The 18,270-nt window shown below is 37.7% G+C and overlaps 2 protein-coding genes across 3 annotated transcripts; both read right to left on the reverse strand.

Moving 5' to 3' along the window:
• Window positions 1-961: 961 nt before the first annotated feature.
• On the reverse strand, window positions 962-13,119 carry phf20l1 (PHD finger protein 20 like 1). Its single transcript, XM_073872246.1, has 24 exons — window positions 13,027-13,119; window positions 12,117-12,262; window positions 11,731-11,899; window positions 11,428-11,523; window positions 10,757-10,841; window positions 10,182-10,270; window positions 9,588-9,762; window positions 9,320-9,454; window positions 9,142-9,200; window positions 8,833-9,058; window positions 8,553-8,696; window positions 7,312-7,485; window positions 7,054-7,120; window positions 6,685-6,971; window positions 6,390-6,572; window positions 6,232-6,288; window positions 6,054-6,155; window positions 5,347-5,490; window positions 4,474-4,658; window positions 4,166-4,265; window positions 3,859-4,054; window positions 2,767-3,031; window positions 2,517-2,682; window positions 962-2,327 (listed from the first exon to the last, which is right to left on the reverse strand). Exons 1-24 carry the CDS (start codon window positions 13,033-13,035, stop codon window positions 2,185-2,187), a joined length of 3,402 nt encoding a protein of 1,133 aa, XP_073728347.1. The 5' UTR covers window positions 13,036-13,119; the 3' UTR covers window positions 962-2,184.
• A 1,190-nt stretch (window positions 13,120-14,309) lies between these two features.
• Window positions 14,310-15,601, reverse strand: LOC141367270 (uncharacterized). 2 transcript variants are annotated; one of them, XM_073872248.1, is made up of 4 exons: window positions 15,447-15,601; window positions 14,954-15,101; window positions 14,761-14,869; window positions 14,310-14,556 (listed from the first exon to the last, which is right to left on the reverse strand). In XM_073872248.1, exons 1-4 carry the CDS (start codon window positions 15,517-15,519, stop codon window positions 14,431-14,433), a joined length of 456 nt encoding a protein of 151 aa, XP_073728349.1. In that variant the 5' UTR covers window positions 15,520-15,601; the 3' UTR covers window positions 14,310-14,430. The 2 variants fall into 2 exon arrangements, with proteins under 2 accessions (XP_073728349.1, XP_073728348.1); XM_073872247.1 differs by having other exon boundaries at window positions 15,441-15,600.
• Window positions 15,602-18,270: the final 2,669 nt, after the last annotated feature.

The raw sequence follows: 18,270 nt of genomic DNA on the forward strand, positions 1-18,270 counted from the left end.
CTCATGCTAAATGTAGGCAAAGTGTCAAAAAAGCAGTTAGGCGTGTTACAGAGTATTTCTGTGCTGAATGCACTTCGCCAGGGTTCGTACAAGTTTCGTAAAGTTTTTTTCATTATGGGTCCAGCTGACGTTTCAGGGGTTTCTATACGTATTACTTCTTTATATGGGCACTTCCCCGAAAAACCCCGCCCACCCGTCAATCAGCGGGAGACACTAGAACTTGCAAACATCACATCAAGCGACACAGCTTTGTTTAATTTCAAAACTCAACAATGGCATGAAAGAAGAAGTGTGTTTTTGGATGTAAGGAGAAGAAAGCCAGCCTTATGGAAACAATGGATATTGTTTATAATCTGGGGTAGCAGTGGAGTTTTGCGCGTGTTTGATGCGCTAGATTTTTCGAACTGGGTCATGAGTTGCATGCAGTAAGTAAGACTTTTGTCTTATGTTGAAAAAACGCACGTGCATATTATATAAATGACACGAACATGTAGTGAATCATAAGTTATAAGAGTTGTATAGTGTTGCATGACTCCTACTTGCTCCTCCTGCAGTAGTAACTCCTCCTTCTTCATTTTTTCGTACGTTATGTGAAAGATTCGGTAAAGCTAATCTTTCTTTTATAAATCTGATTAAACTAAAGACTCTTCAGAGATATAAAGGATGTAATACTACTCTATAGGTACTCCAGATTAACATCAGAAATGCAGAAACGGCATGTGTTACGTGAGCTTTAACAAAAATAACATTATACTAGGCCATATACAAGTCAACATTAAAAGTGGATAAAAACATTTCATAAAAGTTATCTAAACAATTTTAACAATAGCAATTTTTGTCTTATAGGACAACTTTGATGAACTTATTTGATCCACTAGTGTAGTATCAAGTATGCACTTTGCAAACAACGATGAAACAAATTTGCTTTCGAAAAACTACCAAAAAGAAGTCGACATGTATGCAAATTGTCAAGAATATTTTTAATGAAGTAAATACAGATAATTACATCAGGTCTTTAAATAAACTCTTTAATGTACAGCTGGTATTCTCATCAAAACAAACTTCAAGTTTTAAATCTAAATTCTAAAACACTTTTTGTACAGATTAATAGAAACTGAGATTAAACAGGCATTTTCAAGTATTGTCCTGCTATGCCTTAGGTTTTGTTGTTTTCTTACAGTTATAAAAACTGTTTATACATATTTTCTTCTTCTTCAAAAAAAAAAAAAAATTAACGAAATGGATTTGTTATATGCACGTACATCCATCTCAGGATTAGCTTACTTCACGGTAGCAACTCTCAAAATATCAACATGATAAACAGACTTTAGTGAGAAGAGTCACCTATTTTTGGGCTAAATAATGAATGGGCCCACGTTAGAGAGTAGCTAATTTTCCTGAAAATCACTACAGCATTTGTCAAGACTGTAAATAAACATGCTAAAGTAAGTATTACACACGAATTGCTGTATGAAATTCTACCTAGTTGTTGCTATTATTAGTTTGTTGGCATCGTGAACCTTAAACCTTTAGTGCATCCAACTGGAAACTTATTCTGGTCTAGAAAGTAACATCCATTTCTTACATCCAAAACTTCAACGAAATTGCATGTGTCTGGAAAAAAACAGACTGCAACGGTCTGTTCTCTTGGCACTTCAAAGTGACTGCTCACCTTTTGGGTGGCAGAAGCCTTTACAATCCCATCTTACCACTTTGGCACCCAAAGCCCCTTGCTATCCGTAAAAACGTTGTGTTTTGATAAGCTTAGTGCACAGTGAATTTGATTTGCTCTTGGGATCTAGCCGACACAAAGGCTAAAAACCAAAATGTGTGATGTTATGACCCCTTCAGTCCATTTAAAATTTCTGTTAACATGTTAAAGAATTAACCTGCCAGGTTTTCTCTTCCTATTCAAGTCAAACAAACTCTTCATTAAGCAGATGTGGTTTAGACTCAGTTACAGACCGGCATCTTCCTGTTTTACACCTCAATGTGTAAACTGTCTTTTATTGCATGCTTTGTAAAGACAAGCATTGCAAAACAGTCTGTAGCACTCCATGCTTGCACACATATCTAAACAGGAGCATCCCTTTTAGTCTCTTCAAACACATGGAATATGTGTGTGAAGAAACAGGTGATGGCGTCAGTAGCTCAAAACACGCACTATAATGTGTGTGTTGTGTATTACACAGAACAGAGTGTGCTCATTTGCTGCACCTTTCCTAGATCCGTCAGAAGCTGTTTGATGCGGCACTTGAGCTGTGGGAGTCGGGCCAGGGGGTCGGGGGGCTCCAATTCACCCGTAAAGTCGAACCAGCGCTCCAGCACTTCACACAGAAACAGACAGAAAGAGAAAATCAGAACCAAAACCTTTACAAATAATTATGTTAGTGTTTTCCAAAGAAAGGAATAAGACTTTCACTAGTGTGCCCTTCAGCAAAGTACCTTGACTACTAAACATACTATGCAATATAAAGAAATCACAGACACTGTATTTCCAGTGTAGTTCCCCTTACCATCAAGCTCTTTCTCAATGAGGTCCATGCGGCCGGACAGCTGGTTCTGTATGTCCTCTATGTGCGTAAGTAGGTTCATCTGCCACGGCAGGCAGTTTCTAGACTGCTCAATCGACATCCGGCTGCTGTCATTCATACAGTCTGACAATGCAATGGCACTGTTGACCTACACACAAACAAAGTATTCAACTCAAACAGCCATTTAAGATACTAAAAACTTAAGCAGACTTGAGTTTTTTTTTAATCGTACCTCTTCTTCCTTTATATTAAACTGCATTGTGTGTGAGGGAGTATGGGTCCCCTGTTCATCCCTTTGAGGGCTGTATGTGTGCTCGAGGCCTGTACCGGGAGGTTTCTGATAGCTATGCTCACTGGTGATATAGGTTTCGGGGTTCGAGTTCTGGTTAAGGTGCCCTCTGAAATGTAGGCAGTCTGGAACGCCCCCCATAGGCTGGTCCTCATCAGAGTTCACCCATGACCGGGCCCATAAGTGCAAACTTGGGTTATGCTTGTTCCTGAGAGAACGTAAGAAGTGTTTTATTGGTGTTGCATTTCTTTTATATGTCAAAGTAAATTCAATTTCTGATGGCTATAGAAAACACATTGAAATCATAATACACTAATTAAAAAAAATTTAATGTGACCAGCACTGAAAGATTGACCCTAAACCCTCCTCCGCAATAAATCTTTATTATACTCAAGAGCCAAATTACTATAGTAGTTTCTAGGGGTGTCACGATTCTCCAAATCCTCAATAGGCTTTATGCCCAGCTGCACTACTTCCTAAACTTCAGCCAGCTCCTTGTTTCCTGTCTGCCATTATTGGACAAACTGATTAATCCAGGTGTGTCTGATTATTGTTGTTGTGACTACTGAGGGCAGGCACACCTGGATTAATCAGTTTGTTTGTGACTACTGAGGTCAGGCACACCTGGATAAATCAGTTTGTCCAATAATGGCAGACAGGAAACAAGGAGCTGGCTGAAGTTTAGGAAGTAGTGCAGCTGGGCATAAAGCCTATTCGATTACATTTTCAAGTCTAAGGTCACGATTCGATTTTTACTTTTTTTTAAACAAAAAATGCTAAGTTAGAGGAGGTTAGCAGAGGTTGACTCGCAGCACTCAACATGTTTTCCCCCCGCTTGGCAAGCCAGCCGGACATGACATGGGTACGTGGCAGTATCGATGATTCCATTTTTTAATTCGAATTTCGAGGTTGTGACTTAATTTCGATCTATTTCGATTTAAAATCGAAATCATGACACCTTTAGTAGTTTCCTAAATAAAGAGGCTTCCTTAAATAAGTTCAAAAGTCTGTTTGGAAGGTCACAGTGGTTCTTACTGTAAAATGTCCATCTTTAGCTGAAGGCCATGGAGCAAGTTTTTGACATTGTAAACATCAGAGAGCAGCTGGTGTGTGGATACGATCTTTTTGGCGTTTTGATGCGAGTAGTTCTCCGCCAAGAAGGACAGGCCATACATGTGGCCCTTTTGAAGCCAGTCTTTATCATGCCGGTATTTGGCGCTCCACCTTTGACCTGAGAAAACAGAAAAAAATTATATATGGAAGGGTCTTTGATTTTCTTATGATTGAAATTAACAATGAAAACCAAATAACTCAAGTGAGTGCATGTTGATCTATGTCACACCTGGAGGGTCTCTACAGATGTAACAAATGTATTGCTCTGGTATGCTGTCCTCCAAAAGCCCCATACACACACTGTGCTGCCAGCACATACACTCCTCGCACTTAAAAGAAAGAGAAAGATAAGAAACACCATTATTTTTTATTATTCACTAAAACAGATTTAGAGGAAAATAACTAAGAATCACTTAAACATGTTAAAGTCCGATGTAAATAAATTATCTCCATTCAGCTCAACTTCCTGAGGTAAACTGTGGAAAAACACTTCTCTTTCGTGAGACAGATTGAGTTCATTGGAAACATTAACCCTACCTGAATCATGAAGCCATTTTCTTCATCCATCTCACAGATACAGCGGACAATTTCATCAGCACCTTCATCGTCTTCATCCTGGAAATCCTCCATGGTGATGGAGTCTAGATCCTGGTTATACTCATCTCCACTGAACAGCAAGCTCTCAGTGGTCGAGTCTTCCAGGAAGTCAATGTCTGATAGGTCTAAGAAAGTAAGATAAAATTAATTTGACTGTCACGTGGTACTGAAGGATTAACTGAATTAACTCAGAGACATTTCTCTTTAACAAAGCATTCATACAATTTGTCTAATAAATGTACTTAGTTAGCCTGTTAGGAACTGAGTGGATATTAAACCACAACTGACACTTTCATTACATGCAAATGGCCACTTTTGTTTCCCTCTCTCCCCGTCTCATCCTCGATCCCGAGAACAATGAGACAAACAGACCCAGTTCCTGCTGACGTGAAGGTCATCACACCGCTGATCTACTGGCCTTCCTTCAACGTGATGCCCAGCAGATGTCTGACCAAAGACCACCGGCTGCCCCCGTTTAATCTGCTTATCCGTGTACGGTATGTATATATACAGTCTATACACAATATATATATATAAAATTTTAAATGTTTTTCTTCCCATAAAATTGTGTAAAATAGTATCTAATATATACTATATCCTCAATATAATTATTACATTATTACTATGCTCGCTAGTACAGTTTAATCTTTGCCACAATTAACAATTATGAAAAGCGCTATATAAATAAAACGTAACTGAATCACAGTTCTCCCACATAACAAAAAAAACCTCTCCAGGACTGTGGATGAAATATAAATTACAAAATGTTTTAGCTAAAATGAGAACACATCGCAGAGAAGACTGAAAACTCACTCTCCCCGGTGAGGTCCACAGACAAAATGGCACGAGGGTATTGGAAGGTGCTGTGCTTGGTGAAGGCACTGGAGGAAGTGCGACGTAGCGGGGAAGACGGTCGGTCCAGGTAAGTCAATGACATCTCTTCCAAGTCAGAGAAACCTGAGCAGACAGATGAAAATATGATATTGAACAATATTTACATAGAGTGCCAATCAAACAATGAAAGAGATATTTTAGAAATGTTTAAAATTAATTAAATAAATTTATGTTAAATTCTTGTTTTTAACAGTCATCGATTAAAGGAAAACACAGTTTTTCAATATTTTACTATGTTCTTACCTCAACTTAGACAAATAAATACATACCCATCTTTTTCAATCCGTGCACTTATAATCTTTGTTCAGCAACTCGTGAGTGTGTTAGCATTTATTCATTCCTATGGCTCCAAACAGGGATAGATTTAGAAGCCACCAAACACAAAGACTTTTACACGAGTAAGTATGGTGGCACAAAATAAAACTTTTGTTTGGAGCCATAGGAATGAATGGGGCTAGGCTAAATGCTAACACATCCAAGAAGCACTGTACATTACAAAGATTAAAAGTACACATATTGAAAATAGATAGGTATGTATTAATTTATCTAAGTTAAGGTAAAAACATAGTAAAATATTGAAAGACAGCTTGTTCTACACAAATGCTTTCCAGAGACAACAAACTTACAATGCTGTTTTGATTTCTTCTTCTTTTTTTTCTTTTTCTTCTGTTTAATTCTGAAAAGGTCCTTGTCTTTTCTGTCCCTTCTGTCTTTATCTCTCTTTTTACCTATTAAAAGAAAGGAATCAAACATGTGGTATAACTGTGTGTGACAAATACAACCTTGAATCTTCAGTAAACTCACCAAACAATTGACATTTATCCTCCAGCTTGAATTTTCGTTCAGTCTTTATACAAAGCCCTGCTGACATAATAAAAAAACTAGGTTAAGTATGATAAAGAATAAAAGAAAAATCCATATCATCCTTTTATCATAATTTCCACTCTGCAGAATTAGTTCACCTGCATCCAGGTGCTTGTCTTTCTTCAGAATCTTGTCATGGAGGTTATCAAAGGTTGGAGGTGGCAGGGAGACCTCTGTACTGTCTGAACTGATTGAGGCCGAAGAACGCTTCTTCTTGCAAAACTTAGGCCTCACACAGCCAGCGTGGTCCATCTGAAGCATAAAGCCCTGAGAGGAGAGAGCTGTGACAGAAAACATAATATTCTTACTCTAATAACATGTTTACCTACAACAAAACATTACTTATACTTAACAGCACTAAATAAAAGCAGACACAACTATAAGGAAACCTACAGGAAGAAGTAGAGACGGTCCTGCGTCTTTTGTTGTCTGGGATTTCCGACAGAGTGCTCGTAGGCATGGAAGCAGATGTGGCTCTGGTGCGGCCCATCCTATCTGGTGATCCCACCTCGCCATCCATCTCCTTCTCTGTGTTGTGATAGTACTTCAGGTGATAGTCCAGCAGCTTTGCTTTCCGGAAGGCCTTGGAGCAGCCAGGGACTTTACATTTAAATTTATTATGATCCAGGTCTATCAGACACTCTTTGGAAGCAGCCGAAGGGTCATCAGACCTCTTGTTGTTCATAACTAAGAAGGAAAAAGAAATTATTTATACATACACTGATGATTGTAGATATCAAGTGTACAGAGGTCAGAAGGTGATTCATAATTGGCTCTCTTGCATGTTTGTTGGCTTTAGGTGTCCGGTAGGGAACTTTTGGACCAGCAACTGCACATAAAATAATAGAAAATAAATTGTGTTGCCATAAAAGGCCAGTGACATGAAATTATTACAACTTTTAAATCTACTGTTGATATTTTCATACACCCTGATGTGCAACTATGGTTACAGTATCAACTTTAGCCCTTCAAAAGGATTCTCGGAAAAACTATCGAAACTTTTTTTCAAGGATAACTTACCGGTCACTACAGAAGGTGAGTTTTCTCCAAGCGTTGTTTGATTACAAGGCAAAACGTCAGTCATCTTGTCCTTCTCTGTGATTGGTGACTGAGCACTGCCAGTGGGAGGAGCTACGGATGGGCTTTCTGTAACTGGCTTTTGTGAAGACACTTCTGTTTTAACTACAGTGCTGATGTCTTCATCTACAAGGAGCATATAACATGCATGATCCAAATATACCAGAACACAATTATATAATTTAAACATGTGGGTGTTTCTCGCAAAATTAGACTTATGAGGTGTCATGAAACATTTTATAAAAAAGTAAATGCAAAGTAATAGTATCAAATAAGAAGCATACAGTTACAAACATCTCTTCATGTACTATTTTGCACATGATAACAAATGACATCATACAAACCAATTTTGTTGTTTTTTACACATTTAGTTCATTACCGCAACATTTCCATGACTGGATTTGGGTTCTTTGACATGGAAATATTTATAATTAAAAAATCTAAAAAATAAAAAGCTTCAGTGCATGTTATACTATATACAATTAAAGTAAAGAAAAGGTTTTGGTGATAATTGGTAAATGTAGAGAATAATAAGGAATATAAATGTATCCAATTTTCTCATCCTCCGCAACAATTTTCAATCAGTTTAAGCCCTCAAAGAACTAACATTTTCAAACAAAATTGTTGGAAGGGACATAATTGACTGTGACACTCAAGATGGCTACCAGGTAAGCAGTTCTTTTGTTTTCTTTCAAGATAAAAGTTGAAATTTTGTTTGTCATAGTACAGACAACTTTTTAGTTCTCATTACCGAAACATAAGTTAGTACATGCATATATTTAATGTAATATCATGTTGCAGTAATGATAATTTTTTTAATTGATAATCTAAAAATGTAAATAATTCTATAGGAAATATTTTTTAAACCTCTATAAATAATGCTTATAGTAAGTTCAGACCTTAATTGTATATGGGCAAAAAAAATTTGCTTCAAGGGCTTTTTAAAAATGGTGGACACCTTTTAAGTCTGGATTTCGTGAGAATCACCCATATATCCATCCACTCTATTAGCCACAATTTATTGTATTCCTTGGTTTCTGAAATGTAATTCTAAATTCAACATAGGTTTGTGGGACCAAATATACATTTGCAAGCCATGTTTATATGCAAAATCTAGTTCTAACTACATAAGCAGAGCTTGAAATCAGAAAAAACTTAAACAATGGTCCATTTATGTGAGCTTGTGTCTTCATCAACTTTCTGAGTGCAATCTGGAGGTGGAGGGAGGGTGCTGGAATCTCTCATGTGTGGTGAGGTGGAGCAGGTCTGATCAGAGCATGTCGCTAGACGCTGAGATCGCCTCCTTCTCTGGGGGGAACTGGGAGGGGCTATAAAGAGAAAGGACTTTTTCAAATATGCATAATTGATCAAAATGTTGGCTTTATGGGTCGAAAAATGACCAACATTTTGCTGCAATTGCCCAATTTCCAACACGCTAAAATCAGATCAAGTTGGTTGACCCACCATTGTGTGTGCTGCCTGGAAGTGTGTGTGTCGAACTTGATGAAGGACTGGGTTCGGGGGCTGTAGTTGTGTTGTGACTGCTAGAGCTGGACTCTCCAGAGTCGTGTTTCAGTCTTCTGGAGCGGGACTTGCAGGGGGAGGCGGTAGAGAGAGGTGCTGGGGGTTTCTGAGCGCTGATGGACTGTGACCCCTCCTCAACTGGACTACCCTCCGGCCCTGACACTTCCTGAAAGGCAGAGAGGTAAAGGACTGGGAGTGTACTGTGATAATATGCTAATAAACATCAGGTTGATAACAGTATATCAGTACCTGTTGTGAGGTCACTGGAAGATCGTTTGACTCAGCTTTGCATTCAGATTCAGTCTCACCTTGAGTGTAAATAAAAAGAGGAAACAACACATAAGAATTACATAGATTTAATAAATGATGACTGCATGTCCAGCATTAAAATAATGCAGGGTGTGTGGTAGACACTGCTAATGTTTACCTGCCCCTTTACTGAGACGAGTCCTTTTACTGCTGCATAAACTGCCTTGTCTTCTGCTTCTTCTTTTTGTTGTAGCTGATTCAAGTTCTTCGGCATTCGGTTTACGGTCCTCTTCTTCTGACTCCAGGTCTGCTGCTTAAAGTAAGAAACAGTAGTTAATGTATAGCATAAATGTAGTCACAAAACAATTCGTTTGATGCCAGAAAGCTTTGCAAATAATTAAATTTGTTCTAGAGAGATTTGCAGGTGTAGATTTAGTTTTACATACCGAGTTTCTCTGATTCAGTATCATCATCATCGTCATCATCATCATCCTCTTCATCCGACCGCAGATCCCTCCTGTCATCCCGGTCCTTGTTGCTGTTGGCGCTTGTGCGCGGGCGGCTCCCTCCTTTACTTTTGGCTGCGGCCGAAGCAGCCTTTACCAGAGCAATCCAGTCCTGCTTGAGCACAAACAATGCATGATGAGTCACAACTGACACATTTGACACAAAATCACACATCTGGTCACGGCTAGCATGCAAGAAGTTTAGTTAAATAAAGGGAACTGAAGAAATTGAATAAAATTTTTTGGCATCCCTGAGCTGCCTGACTGGCACAAAGACTCTTCAAGCAACTGTAAGCTGTGTGGACCTGCTGCTTGTGTCTTCAAATATTATTCGGGATTGACCCCATGCATTTTACCTTCTGAAAGAGAGGAAGAGATCAAGGACAACACTGCAGAGGGCCACACTTAGATATACACTTAACTACAGCATGCTAAATGCTGCAAGTAACACAATATTCATCAGGCTGAGTGAAAAGCAACGCAAGTCCAAAAGTTTCATTGACCCAAGCCTCGGACAGTCCTTGAAAAACTTACTTGTCCTTTCGCATCTTCAGGCATGGACTTGATATGGATTCTTTTCACACATCGAACGACTCCATCATAAAACTGTACCGTGTAAGTGCCTATAGGAAAACATAAGAGCACACAAAATTAACTCCTGTTCTCTGCTTTGTATACATAATCTGCATTTTTGCAAGTATTGCATTTAGAAAAATATTTCAACGGATTTATTGTAATAACAGTCCTACACTCTAGAGATGGCGGGGTTATTTTTGACCCATAATGGGTAAATATTGGACGGAACACGTGCTGGGTTGGAAATGACCCAATGTTGGGTTGTTGTTATGCAACCATGGGGTATAATAGCCCAGCAGTTGGGTTAAAATAAATGTTAATTTTTAACCCAGCACGTGTTCTGTCCAATATTTACCCATAATGGGTTAGAAATAATACCAAACAATTATAGAGTGTATGTGAATAAGCAATAAACATAAAGGTATCATCCATCAACTTATTTTTGTACTTGAACACAAACAACTAATGTGTGTTTTCATCCTCCAGGGTCATGGAAAGTAACCAGGGCTGAGCGTGACAGGGTGTGATCTTACCTTCCTTGTTGATACTTTCAATTTTGGCAGGGTAATAGCGGCAATCTGTCCATCGAGCAAGCACTTCCTCACCATCTCTCAATTCCTATAAAACAAAAATAAAACAGAAACGCATTCGGTTATAATACATTAGTTTCACCAGAACATCAGCAACAATTATGTAGTACATTTTAACCTTTAGTTAATTTGCAATTGGTACACTAAGCTTATATACAAACAATGGGATGTGCTATGATTAAATGAATGGAACAAACTAATGAGCTAGGAAAACTAATCATTTCATTTAGCACATGTAACTCTCTTCACAATGCCATTTAAAAAAAAATTTTTTTTTAAGAACTATAGTGAGTACTTATTCTTTATTTGTATTTTCACCCAAATTAATTCCTCATGATTGTTTTAATGTTTAGCAGCAAAGGAGATGCAGCTTTCCCTGCTAATGTATTAACACCAAACACATGATTGTATTAAAAATACACAGTTAAGGTCCAAAAGACCATGCTTTTTCAAAGTCCAAAGTTTCAAATTAAGTGTATTTTTGATGAATTGGCTTGTGCCCTAATAAAAAATTGATATGAAGTGTCTATGCAAATGGAGAAAAAACCCAAACAATGATGGGACAAGGTGCTGAGAGAGCCAGATCAAGGCAGATGGGCAATTGAGTTATGTACTTGTCTCTGCTGTGGTAAGTCTTTTTGGTCCTCTGTGCTCTCTGTACTTCCAGGAAGCTCACGAAGGCGAGATGTTCTCATCTCGCTGAGACTCTCCTGGCAGAAATGTTTGTAAGACAAGAATTAATCAACCACTAATCTTTCATTTCATCCGAGTAGCTGAAAACGTCTACACACTTTGATCTACACTATATGATGGTAAATTGTTCCCTGCATTTCTCATGCTTGCACAGTCATTAAAAATTTTGGACTAAAGAATGAATCTGACTTGTAAATGTATCTTTACAGTACAGTTACACATACAGACATCTCCTCTTCTTTTAGACCCTCTTTTCGTAGGACATGTCTCTCTAATGGGCGAAGTCTGTTGCTGTCCCAGAGAATCCATTCATCGTACCTATGGCTCCAACGGTCAAAATGCACAAGCATCTTTCCCTCATCATAATCAATCTTCTCAATACGAGAAGGGTACCTGCAAAGAAACCATTCAATGTGGATCATGTATGTATACACAGCTATAGCAATAAAACAAAACAGAATCACAGAACACTGAAAATTTCCTTAACACCTCTATTAAAAACATGGCCTAAAAACAGGCTATGTTACTCATGTTTGTTTATAACAAATGACATGCTAGTGGTTTTACTAAAATGTATTGTTGATGTAGCTTTTTTGAAATGAATTTGTACCATTTCTGAAGATAGTCCTGGGCTTCCACCCTGGCTCCAACTTCAAAATTGATCCCCGGGCGGTTTGGGGGTTTCTTGCTCATTTCAGTTGTGTTGTCACCAGGTCTTTCTCCAAACACAAATGCTCTCTTATCCGCTGGATGGACCTATGAATGCAAAAAAGAGAAAAGATTACATCTATGCATTGCACATACAAAAGCAAGTACTCGAGCTTGGACAAGTGTTTGAAATACTGTGACTGTCATACCAACCTAGACAAGTATTTGACTGTTTTGTGCATTATATATCACAGATACGATTACCATAAAAAACTACAACAGGCTCATGTACGTTGGTGTAATGTATCTTGTCTGGTTGAACCCTTTTACCAGCTTGCAAAATGTACCCTAAACCAGGCCTCTGGTTAAACTACAGTGGTTTACTGGTTCACTCTCATCCACAATCACAATATGCCCCTAAACATGCACAATTTCATTTGCCAACTTGTATTAGTGTGAACTGCAAACCATTACAATCCAGCAAATATATCAAAATTTACAGAAAGGCTTGTAGACTGGAAATAGATTAGATCTGAGCTAACCAGCTACTGTACTGCATCTATGACAGAATGACACTCAAATGAAATGCTATAAGAATAAAATGTTATCTTTAAATGAAATTTTTGAGTAATAAATAAAACAAGAAGAAATAATAAGACAAAAACACTGAAAGATAAATATTCTAGGAGAAGGTAACTCTTCGCTAGATTACCATAGCTCGCTAATGCTAGGTGAAGGCTAACAAGTACTCTTCATTTTCTACTGCCTGTAATACACTTTCTAGTTTTTTGTAAGAAATACAAAACTGGCAAATATAAATAAGACACGGCATCATTATAACAACATTTATCAGATGAAACTTCACGCCAAACCTCTAACATTTCCACTTAGCACAGCAGAGCTAGCCAACCTGCTAATGCTGCACCAGCTGACTAGCTAAACCGTTCCGAGGGGATACAACTATGTTTTGGAAAAAAGAAAAACATGACAAGCCAATTATTATCTTAATTAAAGCGACTGGAAGGATGACAGTTGTTTATTGCGTATGCTAAATGTATCAGATATGAATTTACCTTTGAAAATTCATTGAGATGTTAGCAATTAATTCCTATAGTGTTTGTATTCATTCCAGCTCAGTTACTTTTACCCAAACTGGTCGAGTGCGCGCACGTACAAGACGTACAAAATGCCTGAAAACTGAAGGAACGCGCACCGTAAACTGCCCAATCATCAGACGCCTGTCTTATAAGCTTGAAACGGATGGTGTGTTTGCCTTTATGCGGCGCTGCGCTGCGCAGACTGATCCGCGGATGACATCAAAGTACCACGAGATCTTTTCAAAATCTCTCGCGGAACTTTGATGTCACAATGCGACCGGTCTGCGCACTCCAAGTTTGGCAAACACTTCTGTTTTCTGTGTTTAAATCATATAACAAATCGATAGTGTGCTGCTGTTTAACCCTACACTTACATTGTAAAGGAAATGTTGTAGCGACATTGATGATATATTTAATTAGCAACGTTTTTAGCGCATATATGTTTTATCTAGACTCTATTTTTAGGAAATGCTGAATTATTGAACCAGAAATTCATGTTTGCTGACTTATGTTTTAATGTGTGTTTCAAATGTGGGTCTCTAATACCTGTGAATTCTAGAGAAACGTGCTTTTATGTAAACGAGTAAAACCCGTAAAAACCTGCAAAACAAGAGATTGAGGTCTGGATGAATGTTCTCATCTTGGCCATTAGATGTCACTAAATATTATTTCAACACATTTATTGAAAAAATCAAAATGTCTATTTTTGCACTTTGACTTTATATTCTGCATTAATACAAATGAATTGTGCAAATTTTGCTCAAATGACAACTGGGAAGTTTTCCCTATAGGAGTCTAAACTAGGCCTACATGTTTTTCAATTTAGCAACAACTACAGCAGTAAATGTTACATAATATACTGTACTGCAATATAATGTAACATACTGAACAATGCATTATCATTTATTAAACACTAAACATCTACATTAAATTACATTTTATCACCAAATAGACATTGGTAAATACCTATGCAGGGGCGTCACATCCCTCATCATATGCAGATTTAAACTGATTATTTATGTTGTATTTCAAAATGTGTAAAGATATGGAATAACACATTTACATCAATAAGGAAAATTTATTTGAGGAATTTAAGTGCAATTCATGTTACAATTAATGTATTGAAGGGATACTCTCTTTATAACATGCAGCAAATGGTGTACAGCTGTAGATGTGAATTCAATCTTGCATCATCCGGCCAGATGCATCATGACAATCATCGAAGATAATTGTGTAATCTGTTCCTCCAGCTTTCACAAAATCAGAAACAGTCTTGCTGCCACCAAAATTCTTTGTCTCGACAATCTTCCGGTAAAAAAATTGTTTATCAAAGTTATCAAAGTCCTGTGTTACCAAAATAAAGTGAAATTGCTTTAGAGAAAGCATCCAATATTTGATAAAAGAATAATGTTCTAATTTATAACTTTCAACTAACAGAATTTTTTTTAATATTATACATTGTTCTTAAACTACAGGTTGCACTCATATTATGGTTGCAGAAATACTTGCCTTCCATTTTTTGCTCATGTGACGGGCATCCACAACAACAGTTTGAGAAGAGATCCCATAACCATCTCCTTTATGGACTAGCCAAGTAGTGCCATCTCCAAGAGTAACTCTAAAAAACAGGACCAACATAAATCTGTGAACTTTAGAGTCTATAACTAAAATGATAGAACTGTTCATCGTGTCTTAATTTCACCTGACTCCAGAGTGGCTGAATTTGCTAAACTGGAAAGACATCCCCTCAAGAGGTCTGGTCATTCTCTCTGCCTTAAAGACTTTGGAGTTGTACAGCTTCCTCAGATCCGACCCTTTGGAGAGGTCGTAGTTATAGGAATTTCCTCCACCTGAGGAGATTTATGGTACAGACTGAAGAAAATCTCAACGCGCAACTTTAAAACAGACTAAAGAATACCTGTACAAAAACTGTTTTGAATTTAAAGAGAAGCTGCAGATGATGTTGTCTGGGAAAATTCAAGCAAAATATTAAGAAAAACGTTTATTTATTTATTTATGAAAGGACAGTGCATATTAACATAAAAGCTCAGCTGTAAAATTAGCCGAAAGGCTAGTTTTCATCTGTAGTGTCCTATAGGCCAGATGTACAACAGGCACCCTGGAATAGTTAATAAGTTAAACGAATTGATTATTACATAACAAAATACAATAAACATTTGTTAATATACCTGTACCCCATGAGGATTTGGACACCATAACCAACATGGCCAGGAGAACCAGGGTCAATGCAGTCCTGCAGGAGATCATGGTTAACAGACCAAACAAAAATGTCTCTGAATCTGAGAGTTTCTTAGCAGAGCAGAATGTTTATACCTCTCTGACTCTATACACCTCCCCTTTACCTCAAAAATGCTTTAGTGATGATTTCATCATAACAAACTTGACATAACAAGGCGGTGCTTTGGGAAAAAACGGGATTGCACAATATTAGAAATGAACTCTGGAAATCACTTTTCAGGAGGGGTGCTGGCACTCAACTAAAGGATTTTTAGGAACACCATACTGATACTGTGTTTAACCCCCTTTTGCCTTCAGAACTGCCTTAATTCTACGTGGCATTGATTCAACAAGGTGCTGAAAGCATTCTTTAAAAATGTTGGCCCATATCGATAGAATAGCATCTTGCAGTTGATGGAGATTTGTGGGATGCACATCCAGGGCATGAAGCTCCCATTCCACCAAATCCCAAAGATGCTCTATTGGGTTGAGATCTGGTGACGGTGGGGGCCATTTTAGTACAGTGAACTCATTGTCATGTTCAAGAAACCAATGTGAAATGATTCGAGCTTTGTGACATGCTGCATTATCCTGCTGGAAGTAGCCATAAGAGGATGGGTACATGGTGGTCATAAAGGGATGGACATGGTCAGAAACAATGCTCAAGTGGGCCGTGGCATTTAAACAATGCCCAATTGGCACTAAGGGGCCTAAAGTGTGCCAAGAAAACATCCCCCACACCATTGCACCACCACCATCACCCTGCACAGTGGTAACAAGGCATGATGGATCCATGTTCTCATTCTGTTTACGCCTAATTCTGAATGTCTCAACAGAAATCGAGACTTTTCAGACCAGGCAACATTTTTCCAGTCTTCAACTGTCCAGTTTTGGTGAGCTCGTGCAAATTTTAGCCTCTTTATCCTATTTGTAGTGGAGATGAGTGATACCCGGTGTGGTCTTCTGTTGTAGCCCATCCGTGTTCCTAATAATCCTTTAGGTGAGTGTATATGATTATATAATATTTAGTGAAAGCAGTTAGCATTTGTGCACAATGTAAGAAATTGTCTATAGGCCTTCTGAATAACAAAAGACTAACATGGGTTGTTTAAACCCATAGTTGGAATAAATATGAATATGGAGTTCATTTAAACTAGCAACTGAGGGAGGCTCAGTGTGTAGCACTGTTGCCTCACAGCAAGAAGGTCCCTGATTTGAGCCTCAGGTCAGGTGGTCTTGTGGAGTTTGCATGTTTGCCCTGTGTGTCAGCGTGGGGAAATCCGTGTACTCTGGTTTCCTCCCACAGGCCAAAAGCATGCGGTTAAGTGACCTGGAGATTCCAAACTGGCCCTCCCCAACCTGGGAATGGAAAAACTTTTATGGATCAACTTAACCAGTTCTCACCATAAATATATCCATAAATGCTGGAATGGCGTAAAGAAAAAAGAAAGGAAGAAAGAGAAACCAGCGATTAGGTTTGTCCATTTTACCCAACTTTTGGTTGGAACAGCCCAGCATTTTTAAGAGGTTGGTAGATTTACTTTATTTGTCATTAATGATGACCAGCTTATCTTTATGGATACTTGTTCGGCACACAGTTGTATTTAAATTAATAATGCAAACATGTAACATATTTAAAAAGAATGTCCAACATAGCAAACCGTAACACAAACACTTCACTTTAGTCAGTAGGATAGGTCATCGTGGTTCTTTGTGATATCTCTGTTTGCAATGCAACCCACAATGTGCATTTGTTTCTCCGGCAGCTTCGGTAACCACATCCTGCCTTTTAGTGTTTTGCAAAATTCTCTTTTGTTATCATGCATTTGTATTAAATGATCCCCTTAGATCTTAGTCAAAGAATCACACAGTGTAAGTAACTATGTTATTGATTTTGTCCTCTGCTCTTTGACCTTCTCCTTGCTATTTCCCTTTAAGGAAAGCTTTGGATTGCTGTCAAACATTAGATTACTATGAATCAGAAGTAATTTCCTCAAATATTTATATGTTTTTTTCTAATACAATTTAAACAATGGAGGAATCATAAATCATGCATTGTCTCAGATTGCGTGAAAGAATTGGAAATGGTGCAAAATAAAGTACATCAATTGGTAAAATGCTGAACTGCATGATCATTATATAGCCAAATCACAATCATGTGTCATAAGATCATGTACAATGTAGATTATATACCTGTTCTACACAGCTTGGACCTACATCAAACAGAATGATATGGGATAATCAGAATGAGCTACAAACAACCTGCTGTCATTTAGGCAATGTTTTCACATTTATAATCCATAATTACACAGACTGGGAAGTGCTTAACAATACAGTTAACAATACAGTTATATTTTAAGGAAGTGTTTTAGCGATATTAATTAGTATTTTAGTGCACACAATGTTTTAATGAAAATGCTCCCTGTGTCTGTTATTAGGAAATGCAAAAATATTGAACCAGTAATTCATGTTTGATGACTATGTTTTTATGTGTGTTTCTTAAGTTGTAGTTGAATCTCCTCTTGGTTTTATCCATGTCTTTGAACTCTAGAGCAATTTGCCTACATGTAAACATGTAATATCCCTTCAGGGTCTGGGTGACCCCATCCCTGTAATGTTCTCTTCTTGACCATTAGATGTCACTTAATATTTCAACACACTTACACTGTAAAAAGTGTTTCTGTGCCTTAGTAGATCTAACTAAATACAATTTTTAAAAATTTATTTTTTAAAATCAAAATATGAGTAAAAATCACAGAATAATTTTAATAATTGGGGTAA

Source organism: Misgurnus anguillicaudatus, chromosome 10, assembly GCF_027580225.2.
Source record: "Misgurnus anguillicaudatus chromosome 10, ASM2758022v2, whole genome shotgun sequence".
NCBI lineage: Eukaryota > Metazoa > Chordata > Actinopteri > Cypriniformes > Cobitidae > Misgurnus > Misgurnus anguillicaudatus.

Excerpts from the sequence above, each read along its gene's own strand:
- phf20l1 (XM_073872246.1), bottom strand. Across the intron at positions 10,271-10,756 it reads TGAAAGTATCAACAAGGAAG|GCACTTACACGGTACAGTTT; the intron begins GTAAGATCACAC and ends GTTTTCCTATAG. Across the intron at positions 7,121-7,311 it reads CTCACCTTCTGTAGTGACCG|TTGCTGGTCCAAAAGTTCCC; the intron begins GTAAGTTATCCT and ends TTTTATGTGCAG.
- LOC141367270 (XM_073872247.1), bottom strand. The coding sequence starts at position 15,519 with ATGATCTCCTGCAGGACTGCATTGACCCTGGTTCTCCTGGCCATGTTG. Across the intron at positions 15,102-15,440 it reads CAAATCCTCATGGGGTACAG|GTGGAGGAAATTCCTATAAC; the intron begins GTATATTAACAA and ends AAATCTCCTCAG. Across the intron at positions 14,870-14,953 it reads TTCAGCCACTCTGGAGTCAG|AGTTACTCTTGGAGATGGCA; the intron begins GTGAAATTAAGA and ends CCTGTTTTTTAG.